Here is a 24,136-nt window from a genome sequence, read left to right as displayed (position 1 = left end):
TAACGAAGCTCCTCAGCAGTCTCCGCTGAGACCACAACGGAGGTGTCATCGGCAAAGAGAACCAGCATAAATTGAGCCAAGTGAATGGGCAAGTCGTTTATGAACAGCAAGAACAATAGTGGTCCCAGCACGGAGCCCTGAGGAACTCCACAATCAATTCTAAATTTGATCGAATAAGTGGAACCAACCTTAACACGCATAGTTCTCTGATGGAGATAGCTACGTAACCAATCAAGAAATATCCCCCTGAATCCCAAGCTGTAACATTTATTCAAAATGAATTCAAAAGAAAGCGTGTCGAAGGCACAAGACAAATCAAAAAACAATCCAGCAACATGTAAATTGCGATCCAAACACCCATACACGGACTCGATGAAATCAAGTGCAGCCGTTTGAGTTGACCGTCCACTAGTGAAGCCGTGCTGAGCTGGATTTAGTATTTTGTATTTATTTAAAAATTTAAACATTCTTGTAAATACGATTCTTTCGAAAACTTTTGACAAAACACTTATGATCGAAATGGGACGATAGTTGGTGATCTCATCCAGGTTGCCGCCCTTGTGTATCGGGATTACTATGGACTTCTTGAGAGTACTAGGAAATTTACCTGTTGATATTGAAAGGTTAACGACATGGGCAAAGTGCTCGCTTATGGTTTCGGAGATGCTTTTTACTATTTTAGTTGAGATGGAATGTAAACCTACTCTTGTTACTTTCTCAGAAAAAGAGACCGAGAATCGGTATGAGATTTTGTCTATGTCTAATGGTTCAAAAGTTGTAGTGCTAAAACATCGAAATTTGCCCACCCTGTACACTTATTGAAGTAGGCAGGAATATTAAATGTTTTATATAGGTTCTGTTTGAGATAATGGCAGTGAAAGCCCAGAATGTTTAAAAAAAAAACTAATATTTGATACTTATATTCCAAGGTTCTTCAACTGACGTGGTTACTTAAAGTGAAGAAGTAAAACAGAAACGTCATATATGGCCAGGAGAGGAGAAGAATTTAGTACTTCAAACACTTTGAGAATCATGTAAGGAATAAGAAGCCTCCCAGAAAACATAAATGTATGGAATTCATTTCCACGCATTCACCAAGTTTCCAGAATGATGACTAAGTTAGAATTTAAATCCTAGTATGTATAGAATTCCAGCAAAATAGATTGTTAATGAAAATATTTCATTAAGACTGAAAAGTATTAATTATATTTTCAATGAGTTTTTTAATCAAGTACCCGATCACAATATCTCTCACACCCGATCACAATTTGTCTCAGAACTGAAATAATCTGGAAAAATTAGAATATGTGAGTGAAATCACTCACATATTCTAATTTTTCCAGATTATTTCAGTTCTGAGACAAATTCTAAGAATGTTTATCGTATTCAATTTAGTTGTAACTAAGAAGTATTAGTATTAAACTTATTATTAATTAACAAAATCATAATATCTATTTTGCCATCCTTGATGTTTTCTCGCTATAATGGTCGATCAAATACAACTCATCTCACAAAAGTTTCTCTGTGCTCTCATCAAACACAAGAACTCATAACCAAAATTTCAGATAACTCATTTCATCACCTAACTCCAGATTCAGACATAATATAATCGTGATTGGCGGATATATTGTAAGATATCGATATTTTCTGAATTCAATTACAATCGTTTGAGATCATTTCTACTCGATATTCGAAAATTACGGACATTCTAACAAATTTTCATTCATTCAAAGTAACAGTTGAGATTATTCAATAAACATATTTCATGAAATAGCTGAACCATGCGAAAAATGCAATATTATCTTGATTTGTTCAGTTCTCAACGCCACTTATACAATTATAACAATATGGTATATCGAATAGACGCGATAAGACCCTGTGATCTGACAACACCGCTGGGATCGACAAGGTGGGCTGTACATGTCAGTCGAGTATATGTGGGAATGAAAAGTCGGCGGAACGTGACGGGTCTCAAAAAGAGAACAGAATATATAACTTTCTTGAATGAAAAAAAAATTTTCCCCTCTATGGATGCCTAAGGAGTTATATTTTCAAACAGCTGATTTTTCACATATACACTCCAAGAAAACACTCGGATCACATGGGTCTGAGGTAGCCTGCCAAGTATAACGGGACTGAATACGTCTGTTGGATAAATATATATATATATATATATATATCTGACACTGCTTGCTCAAATTGCAAGCAATATTTGTCAACAACTACTACAACCACCTAAATGTATAATTTGAGATAATCCAACTCTTCAGGTGAAATTTGTATAATAAGAGAAATATATCAATTTTTTTTGGTCACAGATTTTTCTTTTAATGATTTTGTTTTTTTTATAAATTTTGTAATATCCACATACAAATAAATTCTTGTTAAATTACTGTATTACCGTGAAGATAAATGTCTCCTTGGGTGTTATAATAATTTTGGACTCTGATTTCTTGCATAAAAGATTCAATTTTGTCAAATAGTATTATAAATGCCTCTTGAGACATTCAGACACAAGGGCAGAAAATGAGCTTTAGCAGCCCACTGCTATTAATGTTTCATGTATGTATGGAATAGAATTATTATTTGGGTTAGAGTATTTACATATAAAATTCCAAGATATATCAAATTTCAATTATAAATTGGCATATTGTTATGACTTTGGCAGCCCAAGGGAAATAAACATTACTTGCAATCATATTTTTGAGGTTGATATGATTCATTTTAACATTTAGTCAGCCAAAAATGTAATTAAACACTGCTTTCAAATATACTCCAATGTAGATTCACTCTGCTATGGGAATAAATCTAATATGTATTATCAAGCTTTCTTCTTCTTTTCATCAATTCTAATTTCTCCATAGCACTCTTGACCACGAATTTAAATGAACGCTCGTTACATCTATGTGCAGTACATTTGAATCAAGTGACATGTCTGAAACATAGTGTATGGTCTACGCATTAAATCAAGTGTATAAGTATGCGACCCTCGTAACACTGATATATTCAGTTGCAAGCTTTACTTCCAAAAATGAATTATGCAATATTTTCTTCTCTAAATATATTTAGAGGGAAAAAAAACTTAATTTTACATTTATTGGTATATTTTCAGTGGAAGGAGAAAATTGAAAATGAAAAAATAGCTCAGAATCAAACAAAATGCTATCGTTCGACTTCAGCGGTTTACCCTAGCGGCTTGTACATAGATACTCAAATAACATTGTTAATTTACAGGCTCGCTAAGAGGGCCTCTGTCCTTCTATGTCTGACTTCATGGTGCTGAGTGGTACGCCACTGCTCTACCGCGAACAGACAATCAGAAAAATTCCCTCTTTTAAGTAGCCAGTTAATTTGGTAAGAATACCACAGCTGTTGTTCTTCGCTCAGTACTTGCGACTTGAGAAGTGGACCAAGCCCAGTTGCATGGACACGTTAGGTGATAGAAGGTGTGTATGCTCAAATTTTTTAAATTCTATTGGAAACGTGGACTTTTTGATACTTTGCAATGATTTTTTTTTGTATTGACCATGCTAAATATTGTTACATTTGAAAATAGGATCGTTCCAAAAGAAGACTATGATTCTACATTGAACGCTATGATTACTTTTGAAGTAAAATTTTAAAGTTCGTTTATTCAAATTCAACTAGATATTATAATAGTATATTGTGCAACAAGTGGGGAAACTCCAATTTTTCTTGAGAGTGGAAGTTTGTGGCACGAGCCTGAAAGGCGATCGCCGCAAACACACGAGCGAGAAATGGACTTTCTACACATGTTGCACACTTTACTTTTCCTACAACTGCACAAATTTCAATAATTCAAGTAATGAACTTGATTCAAATCACAATGGCCTTCGTTGCTAATTATTTATTGCGTTTCCATAGAAACGACTCAAAAGCCCAATTTCATTGGTCTACCAAGCGAGGTGTGGGCAAAGTGCCTTGAGAAATAATATTTCCCACAGTATGAGCAATACATGGTTTTGAAATTGAGTAAACTACGAAGAATACGCTACTTTTCATAGCAGTTGTAGGAAAAAAGTTTATTGAACGCTAAGAGCGTTTGATAAACTCGGTTCATTCACCTTGCAACTAAATACTGAGATTAATCGAAGAATATTCAATGAAAAATAATGAGTCTTTCAAGTTTTGAATGAATAAAAAAATGATGATTTTTGTCTTTGACAAAACAATAGCAACATTGAAATTGTCTTTAAAGTTATTAATAATTTCAGAAACTGCATCCCAAAGGATTATTAATGCTTGCTGGATATTCTTGTATGGTTTATATCGGTAAGTCTGCGAAAGTTTCACAATTCCAGGACAGCTACTGACCACTTGATGAAGACATTGAAATCAAACTTTCTTAGTTCAGGAGGATCTTTAGTTTGACTTTATTAATTTACTGATCAGATGTTTTCAAAAATTAAAATAAATTTATAGGTTGAACAATATTCGTTCTAAAAAAATGAATGAATATGTTAGTTGAATACAGCATAAACATCCAAATTAGCCATGGATTATGATGTACTATACTGGGTGTTTCAGATTAAGATTCTGATCCTTAAGAGTATGAATTCATTTTAAGAAGAAAATATATTATAAACCTATTTCCAGAACCTATACTTTTAAACTACAGGGTGTTAAACATTCAGGAAAAAAAGGTTTTTTATCATAACTTTAACAACTTCATAGATATTTTTTTAGAATTTGGCATATGCTAACAAGGAATGCTACCACCAAGACCAAATTTCTGTAGATGTTTGGTTTGCAATTTTTAGCGAAATACTTATGAAATATTTTACTTATGGATAACGTTTCTCTAGAAATACTTATCGCCGGTTTTTCAAACAGAATTCATCAATTCAAGAATATAAAAATTGCTGAATGAATACAATCGTGTACTCTGGAGTACTGTGGATCTGAACATTGTGGAAATTTTCCTATGGCAACATCTTAAGACATTAGTCCACTCTAATACACATAGAAGAGAAACTGCATTGTAGGAGGTTGTGATACTATCAGGAATGCTCCAGGAATTTTTCAGTATGAAACTCGATGATGAGAAGAGTTGAAGCCTGCATAATTACAGGTGCAAATCTGAATTATTTTTGTTTTATATTCATAACCTACTGAAATAATTGCAAGTTAATTCTTTTAATTTTTTTCATCAGAAAACTTCATTGAATGGAAAAATGTCATTATTCAATTTATTAATTTAAATTGGACAAATGAAGATTTCAAAAATAGTGTTTTTTGTTTGTGAAAAGGCAATGGTGCTCATAAAATTTTTTCAAAAATTACTAATTATGAATGTCACCCAAGAAAAATAAAAAAAATCTTTTACATTGGGAAATGACCATTTATGATTTCAAGTGGTGTGCCAAATTTCATTGAAATATCTATGAAGTTTTTAAAGTTACAATAAAAAACACCTTGTAGATCAAAAGTTACTAGGTTAAGGAGATATGTCCATAGAATCTTTTCTTCTTGAAAGAACCTGAACAAACATGCCCTTAAGGGTGTACACTACGTGTCTTACTAGGTTCTTCAGAGCAGATTAATTTTGATTTTGTGCGGAAATCGGTTTATCGATTCTTTTAATTTTTGTTGTATAATGCCGATTTTTTTCACAAAGAATTTATAGTTGTTATTTTATATTATTTCGAAAATTGGAAGGTTTTTCAAATGTATCTCAATTATTTTAATGATGATTACTAATGGTCATTTCTTTCTTATTTGGTAATATGTATTTCCATTTATGGATAATCTGAATTTTCAAATTGAAATAGACTAGAATGTATGCATTTATTTTGAAAATTTCTATAATTGTAAAAGAAGAATGTAAAAATTTCAAAATATATAGTCTACTCTGTATTTTTTCATTAGAAGAATTTTATATTCTGATAAAAAAATACAATCTATTTAGAGTTTTTCAAAATGAATGTATACGTTTTCGTGTGTTTCAATTCGATAACTCATAATATCCATAAATATGTATAGCGAATAAGAAAGCAAAAAATGACTATTGGTAATTCCATTAGTTCATTCTAAACTGCCCTACAAAGATTTCTTCAAAAAATTGAAAAAATTGATCAAGTGATTTTCACACAGAATAAAAATTAATCTGAACTGAAGAACCTAGTGAGAAAGGTATTGTCCACCCTTAAGGATCAGCAATTTATTCTGAAACCAGGAAGGCAGGGATTGTCAAAGTGGCAGGATAGAGTAGTTCGAATAAAGATTATGCTAAAATAATATTAGTTTTTCACTGTCTAGTTAGTACTCTTAATTTTTTTGTCAGAAATTCTTTTTAGGATGAACTTTTGTTTTATAAGATTAAGGTTATGTGATGAATATCGTACATTTCTTATTTTTAGGATATTCATGATATTAATAACCTGTGAAGTACTGTTGGAAAAAAAAATAAAAGTATTATCTGGCCTGAATGACACTGAAATGTTAATTATGTTGAGGTAAGCTTTTCGAATTTTTTATTTGTTATCTTTCTGATTGTGTGGATACAATTTTTAGTGTTATCTTCAATGATTATGAGAACTGCAATAATGTCTAAAACATTTTCGTGCCTTTTTTTAGACTTTATAGTTATTATACCTTTCAATTAGATTATAGTTCATTGGGATGTATACATACATATTAGACTAAACCACTTCAAATTTGACACTATTTGTACTAATATTTTCTCTTTCAATGTTAAATATCTGCACACATGAAAAAAATATATAAATGCAGACAAATTTTAATGAATAACCATCGGCGGTATCTCAATAAAAATTTCAAAAATTCAAATTCAGTACTTACAAGGGCTAAGACATTGGGGTTAGAAATATTTTATTCAGTATGTTCGTAAAAATATATATTTTTGATTTAATGATTATGTGTTGCTAAGTTTTCAAGAGATTAATTGTTTAAATTTTGAAGGAATCATCCAGCAAACAAAATTAAAAAAAAATATTCCTTGTAAACTTACACATTCATGAAACATCAAAAACATTTATTACAAGTATAAAACTGAATACAATATTTAAACTGTAAAGTCCTAGCACTTATGCTTAAGAGTAATGAATTGTTGACTAGATTCTTTCCATCATAATTACGCATGTATCTTCAAAGGTTCAAAGATTGCTTAGTAATTACTAATTTGCATTCCAACTATGACGCAAAAGACATGGGCCGAATCTACACTGTTCCGATATATTTTTTAAAATTTTGTTAACCGCGTTTTTTGGTGATTGGAGCTATTCTATCAGGAAATAATTAATCATAGTGTAAACTTTGGAGTGTTCTTGTTCGAATTTTGTATTCTACCATTACAAAAGGGTGAAATTTTCAGGAGATTTAATTTTTATTTCTCAAACGATTCCTAAGGTTTATTGGTGGAGTTATTATACCACGATTAATTATTAAATTTACAATTACTCTTTAGTTCATTAATGATCTCATCAGAGTAGTAGTGTACCGTGTTTTTCACCATAATTTGACCCCCCCTTTAACTTTGTTACTAAAAGAGGTACAAAAAAATTTTTTCCACAAAAGTTTCACGAAATCGACTAATGTTTTTTTAAAATGATTTCACAAAATGAAATATATACAGAGTGGGCAACATATTGATAGCAACTTCATTTTTTCAAATGGAACACCCTGTATATTTTTCTATATTTGACTAGCTCTTTTTCCCCTGATTTCAAATATATAACATTTGTTCGGCCTATCTCTCTTATTCTGAGTACCACAGAGTTTCAAATTTTAAGAACCACCTGGCATGCTCAGTAATCAGTTTTCAAGTGGCAGGCTGCGATAACTCAAAATGCTCTTTTTTGGGTTATCTCATTGGCAACGATATGACATATAGTCAAATTGCCGACGAGATAACTCAAAAAAGATCATTTTGAGTTATCGCAGCCTACCACTTGAAAACTGCCAGCTTGCATGCCAGGTGGTTCTTAAAATTTGAAACTCTGTGGTACTCAGAATAAGAGAGATAGGCCAAACATATATTATTTATTTGAAATCAGGGGAAAAAGAGCTAGTCAAATATAGAAAAATATACAGGGTGTTCCATTTGAAAAAGTGAAGTTGCTATCAATATGTGGCCCACTTTGTATATATTTCGTTTTGTGAAATCATTTTAAAAAACACTAGTCGATTTCGTGAAACTTGTATAAATCATTTTTTTGTACCTCTTTTAGTAACAAAGTTAAAGGGGGATCAAATTATGGTGAAAAACCCGGTACATTTTTTTTAATGCATGTGCAAATTAAGTATGTTTAGAAATTAAAATCTTCAAATAATAATTTAGAAGTAATATCCATCCATATAGGGGTTAGAATATTGGCATTATAAGTATTTGGTTTTTCGACTCTGATAACTCCACTTATCAAAGTGGAAAACAATTATGAACATAAGTTTTTATTTCTACATCATACTTTATGTTATATGCAAAAATTCACACAAAAGGTTGGAAACCTTGGATTATTCCTTTCCAATGATACTATTTTTGAAATTTGGCCATAACAGCATTTCATTCTGCATTACACTAATTACACTTCCTTTAAAATCGGTGGACAACAGGAAATAATTTGAAATTTTTCAGTGCTAATGATTTTACAATGAACAGGGAATAGTGTAGTAATGAAAATCATCAAAAGGAGTGCATATTTTATCTGCTGTACAATTGTAGCTCAGTGTTATTTTATTACTGTTAAAGTGTTATAGCATCAAACAGACCTTTTGAATATTTAGTTTCTTGTTACTCGTATGGAAGAGTAGCCACACCAATGATATTTTGAATAAACATCATGAATATCTGGATAAAGCTCATTTTTATTTCTTATCATGAGGTTTTAATTTTATATATTGCTTTCTTGAAAAAATTTTTTTTTTTATGTGACTAGACAATTCATTGAATTCCTCATAAGAACAGTTTTGGTTAGGTAATGTTTGGAATTATTGCACTTTTCGTTTTGCTATTACTCTATGATTATTTTCGTATGTTACTTCCCTACATCTTCAGTCCCTACATCTTCAGTGGTAGATACAAAAGTTGTAACAAGTGCATTTTTTGAAATTTTTGAAATGGAACATCATAACATATTACATATTATTGAATATCATAATATATTGGTAGAAAAAATTATTAATTTAATTGAATTCTAAAAAATCATTAAATTCAATATAAAGGAGTATTATACAAAAATAAACATAAGTGAAAGATGCAATAATTTACAGTGTCCTAATTATATTATTATATATTGAATATATATTGTTGCTACTTTTCTATTATCTGTAACGCCACTAAATGATTTAGATCGATAATAGAACAGAACTAATTGCTTATAAAACCAAATATTCAATTTTTCTCTATGTCCCATACTTCAGAATGTACTACCCACTTCTTTGTCATTGTAAGCTTTCTAAAAATATCACACGGTCCATGTAGTTTTCTCAATTGAAACTACGACATGAATTTTACGACTATTTTCTTTTTCACTTTTGGTGAGGAAAATAATAAATTCAAGTCTTTCTCTTGATTTGGAATAAGATTTTTGTATCATTGCAAATATAAAATGGTTTATTGATGGATATTTTGGATAACCCCCTATCTGTGACATAATGGTCTGTAATTTGAACACTATTTGTGATCTTTTATGTCTTTTTTTCTTGTGTTATTCTTTTCAATAAACAATTTTTTGGTATGTAACAAAAAAATTTGTCCAAAATGTATAAGAGACTGCAATGATGATTTTATTGGCAAAGAAATTAGGACACTTTTTGTGATCTTATGTTTTCAGTGTTTCAGTTGCAGAATTCATATTGTGTCGTCATTTGAGAAAATCAATATGGACTAAATTATATTTTTAGAAAACTCCCAACCAGAAGAAAAATGAGTACTTCACTGGATTCCAATATTTATGAAGATGAAAAAATTTGAACATCGGCCTGTAGCACAGAAACTATGACAGCTAGAGCAATTTGATACTGAATACAGTATTCTTTATTGCAAGTTTCTACTCACAATAAATGGGAAATGTTGTGTTTAATACACTATATGGAACAAATGATCCGTGTTTTAATATCTTAAGGTGATATTCATTATAAGATTTTTCTTCAATCATTTTAAGGTCGAGTGAGAGTAAGAGAAGATAATAAATTTTAGTAGCGGTTGATATGGTGCTGAGGTCTCTGTTCTTCTCCACAATTATAAAAGCTTAAACATAAGACACGGTTCTCTTAACTGGCTCAAGTTCTAGCTCCTGAAAGGTCAATGTTGAACATTGTGTAAAATTTGTATTGTTACTCATTATGAATGAAATCGATTTTTTTGTTGAGGAATTTTGGTACTATGCTAGAGGAGTTTTCAAAAAAAATTTTTTTTTCTTACGGTTTCATACGGATAATTATAAAGACATAATAATATATTCCAAATGTTTTTGTAGGTTAATTAATGAACTATAAAAATCAATCATTTTTTTAAGAATTTTGGAAATGTGGTAGTTGAGTTTTCGAAAGATTATATTTTTCCTAGGGTTTCTTACGGATAATTATATCAACATAAGAATATTTGCAGAATGTTTTTGTAGGTTATTTTATGAACTGCAAAAATCAATCTTTATCCAAAAAAAAGGAATATTTGAATGTGTTCAGGTTTTTCAGATCTTAATTGTTCATCGCAATTTAATGTGCTTGAAAAATTTTATGAAAAATTAAAATAAAATATTACTTATGTTCAAAATGATAAAAAAAATTATTATTGGTTTTTCTTTTGAGTAGTTTTTCAGTTTAGATGACAAGAAACTACTCAATTTTTTCTCGGTAGCTATGAATCAACTTCAAAGCAATATTCAGGTTAAGGTTGATAATTATACAACTATTGCAAAGTTATATCATGGTTTTCAATATTATTATTAAGTTCTTATTTTTTACATTTTATTGCACCATATATATCCAAGTTTTACACATTACTAGTTCATTCCGCTAAACCTCTAACTACACTATACCTTCTTGTAGCTATTGACTATTTTTTCGCTAAATTTTCCCCAGAATGCTGGCCCTAAAACACCTTTTCTATTTTTTCATTCACTAATTTCAATGCTGCTAATTCTTAATTGACTTTTATGGCATTTCAGAAAAAATAAACTTCTTACGCTAGTTAAATCTGATCCTAAGTGCTGGAGAATTAATTCTTAAACAAATTATAAACAATACACAATTTTTCAGAAGTTAACACATAGACTGAAAGTTACTTTTCTCTCCTCATAGGGTGTACTTTCCCTCTAATCTGAATTTTTTACCATAGATGTAGGTCATCTGACTTCTCATTTCTTATATTTGTGGTCGTTTTGTCAGAAAATTATATTTTCAATTTTTTTTTTCATTTAAATTTAAATAGTTTTTGCATTTTCTTAGAAACTATGAACGACAGTGGTACTTTTTTTTCAATTTTGGAGTTCAATACATTCTAGGGAAAGTAGTAAACTTTTTTTTATAATTTCAAAGGTTTATTTATCAAAATAAAAAATATTAACTGATATTCCCGTTATACCTTTTGTTATACAGAGTGATAAGATACTTTTTCAGAATAAAAGAGCATAATAACAATGATTTCTCAAAAAAATTATTTACTAATCTAACATTTACCTACGTAGCAAAAATAAAGTTAGGAAGTTGACGTTTCTATTATATAATGCAGTTTTCGATTCTGCCTAGGAAGCTCTGCCACATTAACTTCATTGTCTTCTCACTGAAAAGTGCCACTACTTTATGAATCGCCTCTTGAATCATTTGATGAAGGTATGGAATATATGCTGAGAAGTTGTCTCGTTCAAAACCGGTATACATCTTCATATTATCTTGAAAACACGTGATCCAGACATAAGTTATGCAGCAAATTCAATGAAACTGTTGCAGTGTAGTCATCCTGGGAGCTGAATCACGCCCATATATTACTCTGTGATTCATGAGTTGAATACAATCCCATTGAAAATGTAAAATTTTCGCTTGGTCACCCTATATTATGTTCAGATTCGTCTAATTTATTTGTTGGTTATGTTATGTTAAACAAATTCATTTGTTTAACGTACTGAAATATTTATATTTCGTTGGTAAACATTACTTTCCAACTAAAGTCCTTGAGATCTCTTCGATTCACGCGGGAAAAATTTAACCAGTTTTATTTTCATGCCTGACACAGGCACCAAAACAGACTCTAGTATCTAATTTCAATTTCATGCACAAAAATGCAAGTATAGTACTAACCGTCTCTTTGATGCTCTGTCTACCCAAGTAATACGTGCAAAATTGGACTGTGATATCTATCCAGTTAGTGGTTCGGTAATTTTAGTTATTACAATTGCATGGAATTATTCGATTTTCTGCTGATAATTTTGTTAATATATGTGTTCAGATTTGGGACAAATTTATGTATTCCATAAAAGTTGAAATGCAAACATCAACACAAAAGAAACTGAAATGTATTCAATTTTTTTCCTTCACCATACATATTGGGATACTTGATTTTTGGATGAGATGGCGAGGCTTGCTCTTAATACATGTTGTGTGAATACTGATTGTTGATCTTGACTTGTTTTATATGGTGAAGTATCAAATTTTGCATGTCTCAGAACAACACATAGGGTGTTGATAGGCATCCCAGCGTAATATGTATTCCTTTTTATACTTTTAGTTTATTATGTATCTATATCGAAAACCTATAATTAACTACTGCTTTATTGTTTATGATGAATACAAAGTAGAATAAAGTTAAAAGTTATTTAAATATTGTCATTAACAGAATTCTAATTTGTCGTTTCGCATATTATAGCCAATGCTTGAAGGGCTACAGTTTTCAAATGGAAGTTTATTTTTATACTTGCAAAAAATACATTTATTTATCGTATTCAAAACTATTATTGAAATGTCCAAGTAGGAAATTAAGGTATTCTAAATAATAACTATTACAAATGTGCTTAGATTCCAGTAACCCTAATTCATTTCAAATAGTTTATTAAAGAATTGCTAGTATTTTAAGTAATTTTTGTTCAACTTATATAAGAATTAATTTTATAATCTGTCCGTTATTTGTTTACACTTTATTTGATTGTACTCTACAATTCTCATTATAGTGCTTTTATGCAGCGTCAAATAGTAATTATCATGCAACAATTGAGTTGGTCATATGTTTCAATAACATTGTTTATGCTATCAAAAAATCAATTAGCAAATGGAAGATGCTCAATTTTTAATTTAAACGCGATTTTCTCATTGCCCGCAAAAAGTACTGGGTTAACTGAGGATTTGCCTGTCTGGTGATGAAACATAACCGAACTTTCGACTAAAAGTATATGAACATTCATTTATGTACATTATTATTTTGAAGTATTTTTATTTTTTATCAATTGAGTATGGTTCTTATTTTAAATTGATACGATCCTTCTGGGCTTTGTTCAAAAATTTCCCATTATTTTTCACAAAATATAAAGTTACCATTCAAATGACATGATACTAACTTCTGCACATGTGTTGGTACATTTGTTATTTAATATACCTAAATGGAAACATTTTAGCTATTTGTTATATGATGCTGCATAAATGCACCCTAAATCTAACTATGGTGTCTTGTGGAACATTAGACAATAACCTATATGGCAGGACTTTCTTTAATGGTTTACTAATCAGATGATTAAGGATGCATGTTGTTACATTTGTTTGATGATGAGCATCTGCTCATCAGATGATATACTTTGTTACTTATGGAGGAAAAATTATTGCAGTTTCTCATTTTCACTTGAACGTAAAATTCCACACAACCTGCTTTGTTCATGGCTAAGAAATTGAGTAATTTCCACCCCAACAGTGCTTCACGAATCTTCAATTGGTAGTACAGAACTGAATCTAAGTAAAGAGCTTGTGCTTCTAACCTGTTTAGGTATTTTAATATTGATAAACTCCTTTCAAACAAGTCACTAAAAGATGCCTGAACTAAGGAAGCAAATAAAAGGTGAATCTTCAAAATATGAAAACCAGTGGTCTGAAAATATTCTAGGAAACAATGCATGAAGGTGTTTCATCTCCAAAAATTGTACATTGGTCATAAAACTATTATATATTAAATCTTTGCAAAGTATCACTCTTCCACACTATATCAACTTTACTGTTTCTAAAAATTCGATTTGAGCCCAAAGTCGCATGTACTGAGCTATGTTTTTTAGAGGGTGAAAATGGGGAAAATTTTGTTAAAGCTTTGAGGAGCTACTACTGGAAACGGATTATCGCAGATTTTTGAGCCAACTTAAGGTAAATTACTATTAGTAGAAGCAGAAAATGATGCCTCAGTGATATCATCTATGAAAAATTGAGATTTTACAAAATTATAACATATTTAATTCTTCATATAACTTTACATTTTGAGTTTTGAATATTTCATTTCAATTCTATCAAAGTGTGAAACTTCTGAAGTTTAATTTTCCTTGCTGAACTTCAAAAATTGCTTTTTTGTGTTGGATCTTGTTTCGATCATTTTATTTTACTCTGTTCAGGCCCATTCAACCAGTTATTTTGGACCAAAACTATGTACATTTGAAGAATTTAGTCATCAAAGCGGAGAGGAGGGTACTGAAAGAACTAGGATTTTGTGTACATATCAAGCACCCACACAAGGTAAAAAGAGTTTTTTCTGATGTAATAATCGAAATTTGTGATACCGTAATATAGTATATTCAAAGTCATTTGGAGGAAGCCAAAATATTTCAATTATACAACGGTTGTCCAGTTTTTCAGAAATTTCTTTGGAGCTAGTGAAATTATTGCCTAACAATACTCTCAAATAAATCCCGGTATTCAATAAATCGCCTTGAAAACAAAAACGTTTCAATTTGGTTTAACCCATTGGCTGCATCTATCACTTTTAATTACTTTCTAATGATTCAGATAGACCAGTGCGGTCCATAGGTGTATTAAGAAAATGCACTTTTAATCAGTTTTAGTTTTTTATGTGACTGATTTTTAATAATTTCGACTATGATGTTTTCCAAAATTCTATGGCTTATGTAAAAAAAGATGAATATTTTGCAATCAAATCTATTCTTCCATTTACTTTTAAAGTCAGTAATGATTCGCCGAGTTCTGAAAAAATGATTTCGACTCCTAAACATCTACATACCATTGAAGAAAAAAAATTTTTGGTGGAATGAGAAAAGGACTATGTGAGATTAACCAACAAATTTTTAATTACATTTTCTGATTTTATCAATGTTATAACTAGTTTTAGTAATCATGTAGAATAGTCATATGACCTTGAGACCCTGTAAAAATGGTCAAAATAGCAACTACGTAGCCTGATCGAAAAATCAATCAAGTATTTTAAAGAAAATAAGAAACATTTTACCATTTTCCCCATCAGTAATAGGTCAGCTATATCTTTGAATATTTATTCTGATTCTGAATACGAACAATTTGAGAGCTACCGACGAAAAACTTGGAACCAAGGAAATAGCACAATTTCTAACTGAGTGGAGTAGTCTATTACTTCCAGAAAACATTGAAACTAAAAGTCGATATTTGGATAACTAAATTTGACATTTCTTGAAATGTCATTAATTATTTGTAATTGAAAATTTTATTGGTTTATGGATTCTCAACCATCCCAATGAAAAATTTATTACAATTCATGAAATGTTGACTTTAAGTTTCTTTCTATGTCATAGACTACTCCATTCAGTTGGAAATTCCAGTTTTTCTTTAGTTCAAGATTTTTCTCAATAACTCTTACAATTTTTCATTTTAGGTATAGGGTTTACTTGATTAACCCCCCTCTTTTTATATGTACCTGTACATTTTTGGTCCGAACAGCAAACGGTCTTATAATACTACCTATTGGCAGAATCAAAAATGAAAAAGGTTTTTTCGAAAAAAACTTTTTCATAAGAATCTCATGAAACGTTGAGTTAATTGTTGTTGCTGGAATATTGCTGAAATTGTTATCAACTAAGCTATCTGATAATGCAATAATATACTGGGGGTGCCAATATACAAATTTTCAACACAAAATTAATATTAGTTTATCATAAACATATCTAATAGCCAATCGCGGTGTAATACCCTGTATATCATTATCAAAAAAAAGTGTTTCTTTTGACCTTATGAATCTTCAGGTGAAATATATGTATAAATCATAGACTCACCCTGTATATCTATTATACCCTAGTTTGTCTCTTCTTCAGACAGAACATTCCCGAGTGCATCTCAAACATTTTCATGCGCTTATAATTTTATGTAACGATAATTTTGTTCATCATCGTTGTTAATGTTCCTTGATGATATATTACAGGTCGAGAATAAGGAATAATCAAATTATAACACAGTAGAATGACATAGGATCATTTTTTATGTGATAACAATTTGACATCAGAGTCCCATACATACGCATAATTATTATTTTCAACTCTAGGTTTTAAAAAAGCATGCGCCTATGGTTTATGAATGTTTTGCAATAACCTTTACCCAAATTTTTATGGACTAGTTCAAGTGACTTTGGATATACTATACCTAGTAATCATTATTCTCAGTTGCAACAATATTGCCTAATTCTGTGATCTAAGAGATTTATTGATTTCCTCATTTCTTTCAGTTGATTGTTATGTATCTTCAAGTTCTCGGGATGGAGAGAAATCCTAAGCTGATGCAGTATTCATGGAATTATATGAATGATTCGCTTAGGACGGACGTTTTCATGCGCTATCAACCGGAGATTGTTGCCTGTGCCTGTATCTCTCTCACGGCAAGGACGTTGAGGCTGCCTTTACCTAGAAATCCAGTTTGGTATGGTGTCTTTGGTGCCACTGAACCTCAAATCAGAGATATTAGCATCAGAATATTGAAGCTGTACTTGAGACCCAAGGTTAGTTGCTTCATTAAATCCATATTTGCGTTAATGTTTTGAATCTGTAGTTATCAATTCATTAAGATGAACCTTTTGGTATTTTCTCATTTTGTTTCTTTATTGTAGACAAATGTGGAAGCTTTGGAAAAGAAGGTGGACGAGTTGGCTAAAAAATATCAAGATGCAAGAGTCAAAGCTAAAGCGAGTTCAGGTAATAATACACCCAATAATAATGAAGCTAGTCCAAAAGTGGTCCAAAAGAGTGCAGGAGCCCATAACGCTTGGGGAGGTTTCATTAGGTGAGATTATTATTGTTGAGAATTTTCATATTTTCTTTATAGGTGAAACTAACTATTGCATACATATTTAGAAAACTCCATTTAACAATACTGAAAATACTTGTCAACATATTCTGAAGGAAGCGACCCAATCCTTTTTTTTAGCTTGTTTTTGTTGTTCTTCTCTGCTGTCACAGTTACATTGTTTCAAAAATTTCTTCAACAAAATAAACGTATTCAACAAACAAATGTTATTCAAATCAAAATAATAATCATTGAAAATTATCAGATTTAACATTCTCTCTCGGGTTAGTATAGGTCAGTGAGATATATAATTTTTAAACTCTATACCTTTTCAACTTCAAATTGAGACTAATCACATTCAATTTGAGATTAAACAACTTCAAAATGAGAATAAACAACTTCAAAATGGTTAGCACAATCAAATTGGGAATAAACACCTTCAAAATGAGAATAAACAACTTCAAAATGGTTAACACAATCAAATTAGGAATAAACACATTCAAATTGGCACTAAACAATTTCATATTGGGAAATGACATAAATATGATAAAATTTCAATTTGATACCTACTTCAAAAGTATTGTAGTATATATTATAGGTATTAAGAATGGAGATTGTAAACTTTTGTATTGAGATTAAATAACTCCAAATGAGAAAGAAATGTATTGAATATTATGGGTAGAACTCAAAGTTTATGTACATTAACTTAATCTTACGCTAATAATTTGAAAAATTTTTTCGAAAAATATTTAAATCAGTACCGAAATTTTTTTCTTATATACATATATTTTATAATAAAAAAATTACACAACCATATCGACTAAGTTCCAAACATCCGGAAAATATCTCTGCATGTGCGCCACATATCTCGCACAGTTATTGATATTTATTATGTTTATATTATCACGCAAAATAATTTCCAATTCACGCAAGCGATACTGGTTTTGAGGAAGATTTGTCTTTTCTTCGCCAGCCAAAATCTGTTGCAACCTTAGAGACATCGCTCTTTTAACTGCAGCTTTGAAACTTGACCATGCAAATTCTATAGGGTTCAGCATTGGACTATAAGGACTATGGTTCCTGGAAGACCTCTTCTAAGCCTGCATGGCAAGGAGCATTATCAACTACTAATACAACACGAGTTTGATAAATATTATAAGCAGCTCGTAAGCAGTTTCGCACGAATTCTTTTGCTTCTTCCCTTCTGAATGCACTCCTTCTTATTTCATGATGTATCAATCCCATGTTTCCTATACATCCAATGACATGAACATTAGCCCCACGACTGCCTGCTGAAATGAATCGACATCTTGTCCCTATCTTAGATCGCCCTTGCCGTCATGATATAAACAAATTATAATTTGTTTCATCAAGATATGTTACTGGTATATTTTCTGATTGATAATTTAGAAGCTGTTGTACATATTCTTTTCTTCGTAGTTTTGCTTCACCACTATTCAATCTTTCAGGTTCTCTGCGTACATCTTTCAAAGTGTACAGCAATCCATCCAAATGTTTCCGCAAACACTCAGACGATACAATAATTTGGTGATCTGTTAGAAACTTTTGTCTGAGTTCTTTCAGCGTAATTTTATTATTTTCCTCCACATATTGCACTATAAATTCGCGATGTTCTTCTGTAATTTTTGTTCTCCTTTTTCCTCCACGTTGCATGGATATTCTATCCTGATTTTTCACCCAGCGGTAAGCCGTCGAACGCTTCACTCCAATATTATTGGCCAATTCTCTCTAATCTCCATTATTATTATAAACTGCACAAATCTGCTTTTTGATATTCGCTGCTTCTGTTTGTTTTATATAACTTGGCATATTGATATTATGTATATTAGAGCACTTACTGACCGGTACCTATATTATTTGACAATTCCTTTGAAGTATCAAATTTAAATATAAATGTCATTTCTCAATTTGAAACTGTTAAGTCCCAATTTGAATGTGTTTATTCCCAACTTGATTGTGTTAACCATTTTGAAGTTGTTTATTCTCATTTTGAATGTGTTTATTCCCAATTTAAATGTGATTAGTCCCAATTTGGAGTTGAAAAGGTATAGTTCTCTGAAGGGTGCTCACTTTTAAACACCTTAGATCCATTTTAAAGTTGAACTTCCATGAGAAATTTCATGTCAAAAAATTTGAATTTTTCTTTTCTACCAAGAGTGTTGTTCAAATCTCACTAATCTAGGTTTGTTCCAACAAGAACTAATATTGGTTTTTGAATTGGGGGAAGTGTGCGCGAATCGATAGAGCAGTATCAGCTGACGTTACAGAACAGCTGCTGTGATGACCTTCATCGTTTCTTACTTACATGACTAGAATAGGCTTCTGATTAGTTATGACTTCCGACAACTAATTCAAATTAGTAAAACATAACCGCGTGTTCGTACAAACCCCCTGTCTCAACATCCCCGTTTTAATATTGCTTCCCTTGATTTACAGCCGTTCAGGAAGCCACATAGTTCCTACTTTATCGGAGAAAAACTCTAGATCTAGATCACCTAGTGCTTCACCACCTAGCAAGAGCCATAAGCGTTCTAAAAAACATGGAAAATCGAGGAGCAGGTCACCAAGGAATCACAAAAGGGGACATAAGAGGAGAAGCTATTCACGGTCTAGAAGTCCTTCACCAAAATCGAGGAAGACAAGGTACTGTAAAATTTTGTTGAATAATCCTCTATATCATTTTCATTTCAGTTTGTATGTATCTTTCTATTGATTCTAATTTTTAGGGATAAGAGAAGGTCTAGGTCACCAACTGTGGAAAACGATAGAAATGATAGATACATTGATAGGTATGATGAGTATAAAAAAGATCGATATGATAAAGATAGGTACAATAACAAAGATGATAGAGATAAGTATAATGATAAGGATAGATATGATGATAAAAAAGATAGATATGATAAGAATGATCGAAAATATGACAAAGAAGACAGGTATAAAGATGAGAAATATAAGGAAGATAAATACAGAGATGATAAATACTCGCGATCAGATAAGGATAAGCATAATAAGAAGTCCAAGCACAAGGATGAAGACAGATCTAAGGATAGGAGAAGGTGAAAATAGATAGATTTTAATTTTGTATATATTGTTCATATAATAATTTTGTCTGATTGATCTAGACAAGCCATAAATAGGATTTTGAATCCACTTAATTGTTTCTATTTTTTGAATGTCAGAAATAAAGAATTATTTTCAATGTGTTCATTTTATTCAATACCATATAATATCGTTTATAGGTTATATTCTCCCAATCAGAATATGTATTGGGGGTGTACCAAATTCGTTGTCTAGTAAAGGGATCTCAGAATCCCTTTGAACTATAAAAAATGGCACTTTTTCGGTCTCGATTTTTGAGGGAATTAATTTAGTGGAAACACTGAAAACCACAACCTTATAGGTTCAACTGTTTTCAAGCTATAGGAGAAAATTGAGAAATGGAGTGAAATGAAAAGTTCTCATAACTTCTTCATTACTGGGCTATAAACATGAAACAATAACAATCTCCAGGCACATTTTTCAGTAAAATCCATTGGTTGTGTCATTTGTTTTTTATCAGTTTTTTATTAGTTTTGAAGTTATAAAACAAACTTGTGTTTTTTAAGTGTGCGCCATAAAAATTTCTGTAAAAAATAGAATTGCCTTTATTTTCCCTCTCCAACAACATATTATATATTACGTGATATATAAATTTCTTATCAGACTATGAATATCATCAAAGTTTCGCACTACCAATCAACCAGGTTCCTATCTGTTAACTTCAGATAATTTCAATATTCGGTGGTCACTTATGTTTCCGGATTTAATACCGTTAGGTGAAAGCAGAATTCGAAAATGGAATGGAAGCAACATTACACCCACATCTGCCTCTGAATCTTGTTCAACTATTTTGCCTGAGAAAACAATAACAAGAGATTCAAGCTCCAATATCTCTGATATCAAAGTTATAAATGATCTCAAAAATGAATTAGGGATTCTGGACATAATATTCAAGGATACACAACGCCGAAAGGCAAATTAAAACAGACATTTAATACAGAAAAGAAGAATGATTAAATCAAAAATAACACTAGATGAATGTGGACAATGATGAATTTACATAAAAATGCAAAAAACCAAGTAAATCAAAAATCAGTGCAGATGTTTTTAATGACTATTTCTCGACTATTGGACAAAACCTAAATAATAGCAGAACAACTTCAACCAAAATTGAATGATGCCAAGAATAAAAGAATGATATATCACAAGGCCTGAAAACTGCACATCAATCACGATATTGCCGTCACTGCCCAAATATGTTTAAGAAGTTATAAAGAGCAGACCAGCTCCATTTTTGGAAAAAAGAGCTTTACTAAGCAATCATTAACATATTGCTCTCGACAATACAAATCAACATCAACAACTCTTATAGAAATAATAAATCAGATCATAATATTAAAGGACGAAAGGCAAAGGCATTAGATTTTGTTGACCATGATGTATTATTGAAAAACTTGATTATGATGGAATAAAGAATGCCATCCCCAAAATGAAGCCTTATTTCCGGAGATGGGTGCAAGAAGTGAAGTGGAACATGTTCCATTAATTTTCTTTGAGAAAGTACGATGGAGCACATTCTCAAAGAAATAATTTGATGCGGTGTACCACAGGGTTCTATACTTGGTCCGGTGCTCTTCATCATTTTCATGAACGATATGGATATTGAACATTCGTGTTCAATTAACTGGGTTTGGACCTCACTATTTCTTTATGAAAGCTTGGAGTGCGGAAGCGTTCAAAGTATTAGGGAGAGCTGTGGTAGCTGATTCTGATGAATAGTTTGATAGAAACTATTTGCAAATCAAGTATGATTTGTTTGATAGGGAAGAAGAAGTTTCTTGTATTTCATTGTGATGACTCTGTGCTTGCCCGAAAGACGGTGTCGTGGGCTGCGCATCTTTCTCTTAATCGGCACTACTTAGTAAATAAACCTAACCGTGCTATGCCTGCGTCACCATGCTCCGCTATGGAGATGGAAGATGTATTTGGCAGAGAATGACAAACTGATGATTCCATCTTCATCAGTGATCGCGGGATGAAACACCACAACCCTCAGAAAGAGGGCAAGAGGGCGCAATTTCGAAAGAACGACTCGCCAAAGCATGTAGATTCCAAGTTGACCTTGAAGGAACGAAGAAAAAGTTGAATACTAAAATATTCAATACTACTAATAGTCGGAGTATGCAAATTTAATACAACTATGACTATTGCATATTTACAAGCTATCTTTAATTCTATAGCATCATATGGTATCCAGGGCCATAGCTAGGGGGTAGGCGGTCGCCTAGTGTGCGCCAAAATTCTGGGGGGGCATTTCAAGCATGATTAACAACAACCACATATGTAATAGTTTAACGTACCGAACGAGAATTTAATTCAGTCAGAAACAACAGGACAAATAAAATATTATAAACAATCAAGGTGCTAGCTCTCTTTACATGCCAATGAGGATGGTGGGAAAAACGTGGGGTATAAAACCTGAACTGACGAAGTGGATCTACAAATCCATTGATAGGCCAATCGTTGGCTATGCAGCTCATTTGGTGGCCAAGAGCAAGACTAGTGACGGGCCAACTGGGTCTGGAAAAACTAAACGAACAGCGTTCGTTCACAGGAATCACAGGAGAATCACTCTCTTGTCCAACTGCTGCCATGCAAGTCATCTTGGACCTGTCTCCTCTAGATATCTTTCTTGAAAATGAGCGATGGGCTCTCAAGGTGGCAAAGGTGAACTGAAAATTGACGACTACTCAGGGCACCTTCGCATTCTAAATGAATGCCAGGAGCTCCTGGATGTGGTCTCAGATAACCTACCGCCGAGACTCGAGTTTCAGAAAAACGGCATTTTCTATTCGTGAGCAATGGGCTAATAATGAAGTGGTTTCCCTAGAGGTATTTTATACCGATGGCTCAAAAACTGAAGATGGACTAGTAGGAGTCGGTTAATCTAATTAGGCATACCAATGGTTTTCTGCCTTTCGGTGTTCCAGGCAGCAACTCTTGCCATAAGGGAGTGCGTTGCGCTTTGTATGGAACGCAACTATACCGAAGAATCACAATTTATATAGTATCCAACAGCAGAGCAGACTTCTAGCGCTTGACCCTCCAAAAGTTAAGTCAAAGTGAGTCTAGCAATGTAAAACGTTCCTCAACGTTCTCGGAGAAAGAAACCAGGTCAATGAATTGGCAGACCGACTTGGCAGAGAAGGTGGTCAATCCTCGTCACCAGGCCAGACCCATTTTGCAGCTTCCTAGCCAGTCATCAAGCGCGGGCAGTAAAGGAACGTTCTGGCGGACGATCAACGGTCAAAGACAGGCCAAGTCTCTCCTTGACACTCCTAATCGAAGAGCTGGACTAAAAAAGTTCTCGCACTCGGCAAACAGGAACTGAAAGAACTGACGGGCGCACGCACGGGACTGTCCTGTGAGGTTTGATGACACATGTCACTTCTGTCTAGAATCCACTGAGACAGCCAAATACTTGCTATGCGAATGTGAAGCTGTTCACAGGAAAAGGCCACAATACCTTGGTTCTTGGTTTTTAAAGTCGCAACAAGTGATGGATTTAGCCTCCAGAAAGGTGATAAAGTTCATCGAGACACTATTGCCCCACTGGGAAATAGCGCGGGGATTCACAATAGATCTTTAGGTCAAGGTGCATGCGACGTCGGATGATATCTCACCCCTCCTCTAATCTAATCCAATCAAAGGTGCTGCATAATACTTATGAATATTTCAGCTGACGCGGAATCCTCCTTTTTTAAGAGTTATTGACTCTAAAATTTATGCACTCATCAGGCCTTTTGTTGGATAAACTTTTCCGACTTTTTTTCGATATTTGGGGAGGCTTCTTGATGTTTCAGGAAAAATTTATCAA

The 24,136-nt window shown here is 32.2% G+C and overlaps 1 protein-coding gene across 2 annotated transcripts in view; it reads left to right on the top strand.

Moving 5' to 3' along the window:
* Window positions 1-20,419, top strand: part of LOC123674567 (cyclin-L2) — a 31,875-nt gene extending 11,456 nt beyond the window's left edge. Inside the window, exons 1-6 of one of the 2 annotated variants that reach the window (XM_045609478.1) lie at window positions 5,880-6,476; window positions 14,556-14,676; window positions 16,646-16,915; window positions 17,024-17,196; window positions 19,657-19,863; window positions 19,947-20,419. In XM_045609478.1, the coding sequence (XP_045465434.1) occupies window positions 6,319-6,476; window positions 14,556-14,676; window positions 16,646-16,915; window positions 17,024-17,196; window positions 19,657-19,863; window positions 19,947-20,280 (1,263 nt within the window). In that variant the 5' untranslated portion in view covers window positions 5,880-6,318 and the 3' untranslated portion in view covers window positions 20,281-20,419. Of the gene's footprint in view, window positions 1-5,879; window positions 6,477-14,555; window positions 14,677-16,645; window positions 16,916-17,023; window positions 17,197-19,656; window positions 19,864-19,946 lie in introns of those variants that run through there. The other variant, XM_045609477.1, reaches the window with a different exon arrangement.
* Window positions 20,420-24,136: the final 3,717 nt, after the last annotated feature.

The sequence above is a fragment of the Harmonia axyridis genome, chromosome 3, assembly GCF_914767665.1.
Source record: "Harmonia axyridis chromosome 3, icHarAxyr1.1, whole genome shotgun sequence".
Classification (NCBI taxonomy): Eukaryota; Metazoa; Arthropoda; class Insecta; order Coleoptera; family Coccinellidae; genus Harmonia; species Harmonia axyridis.
This window is presented reverse-complemented; position numbering and strand designations above follow the sequence as displayed.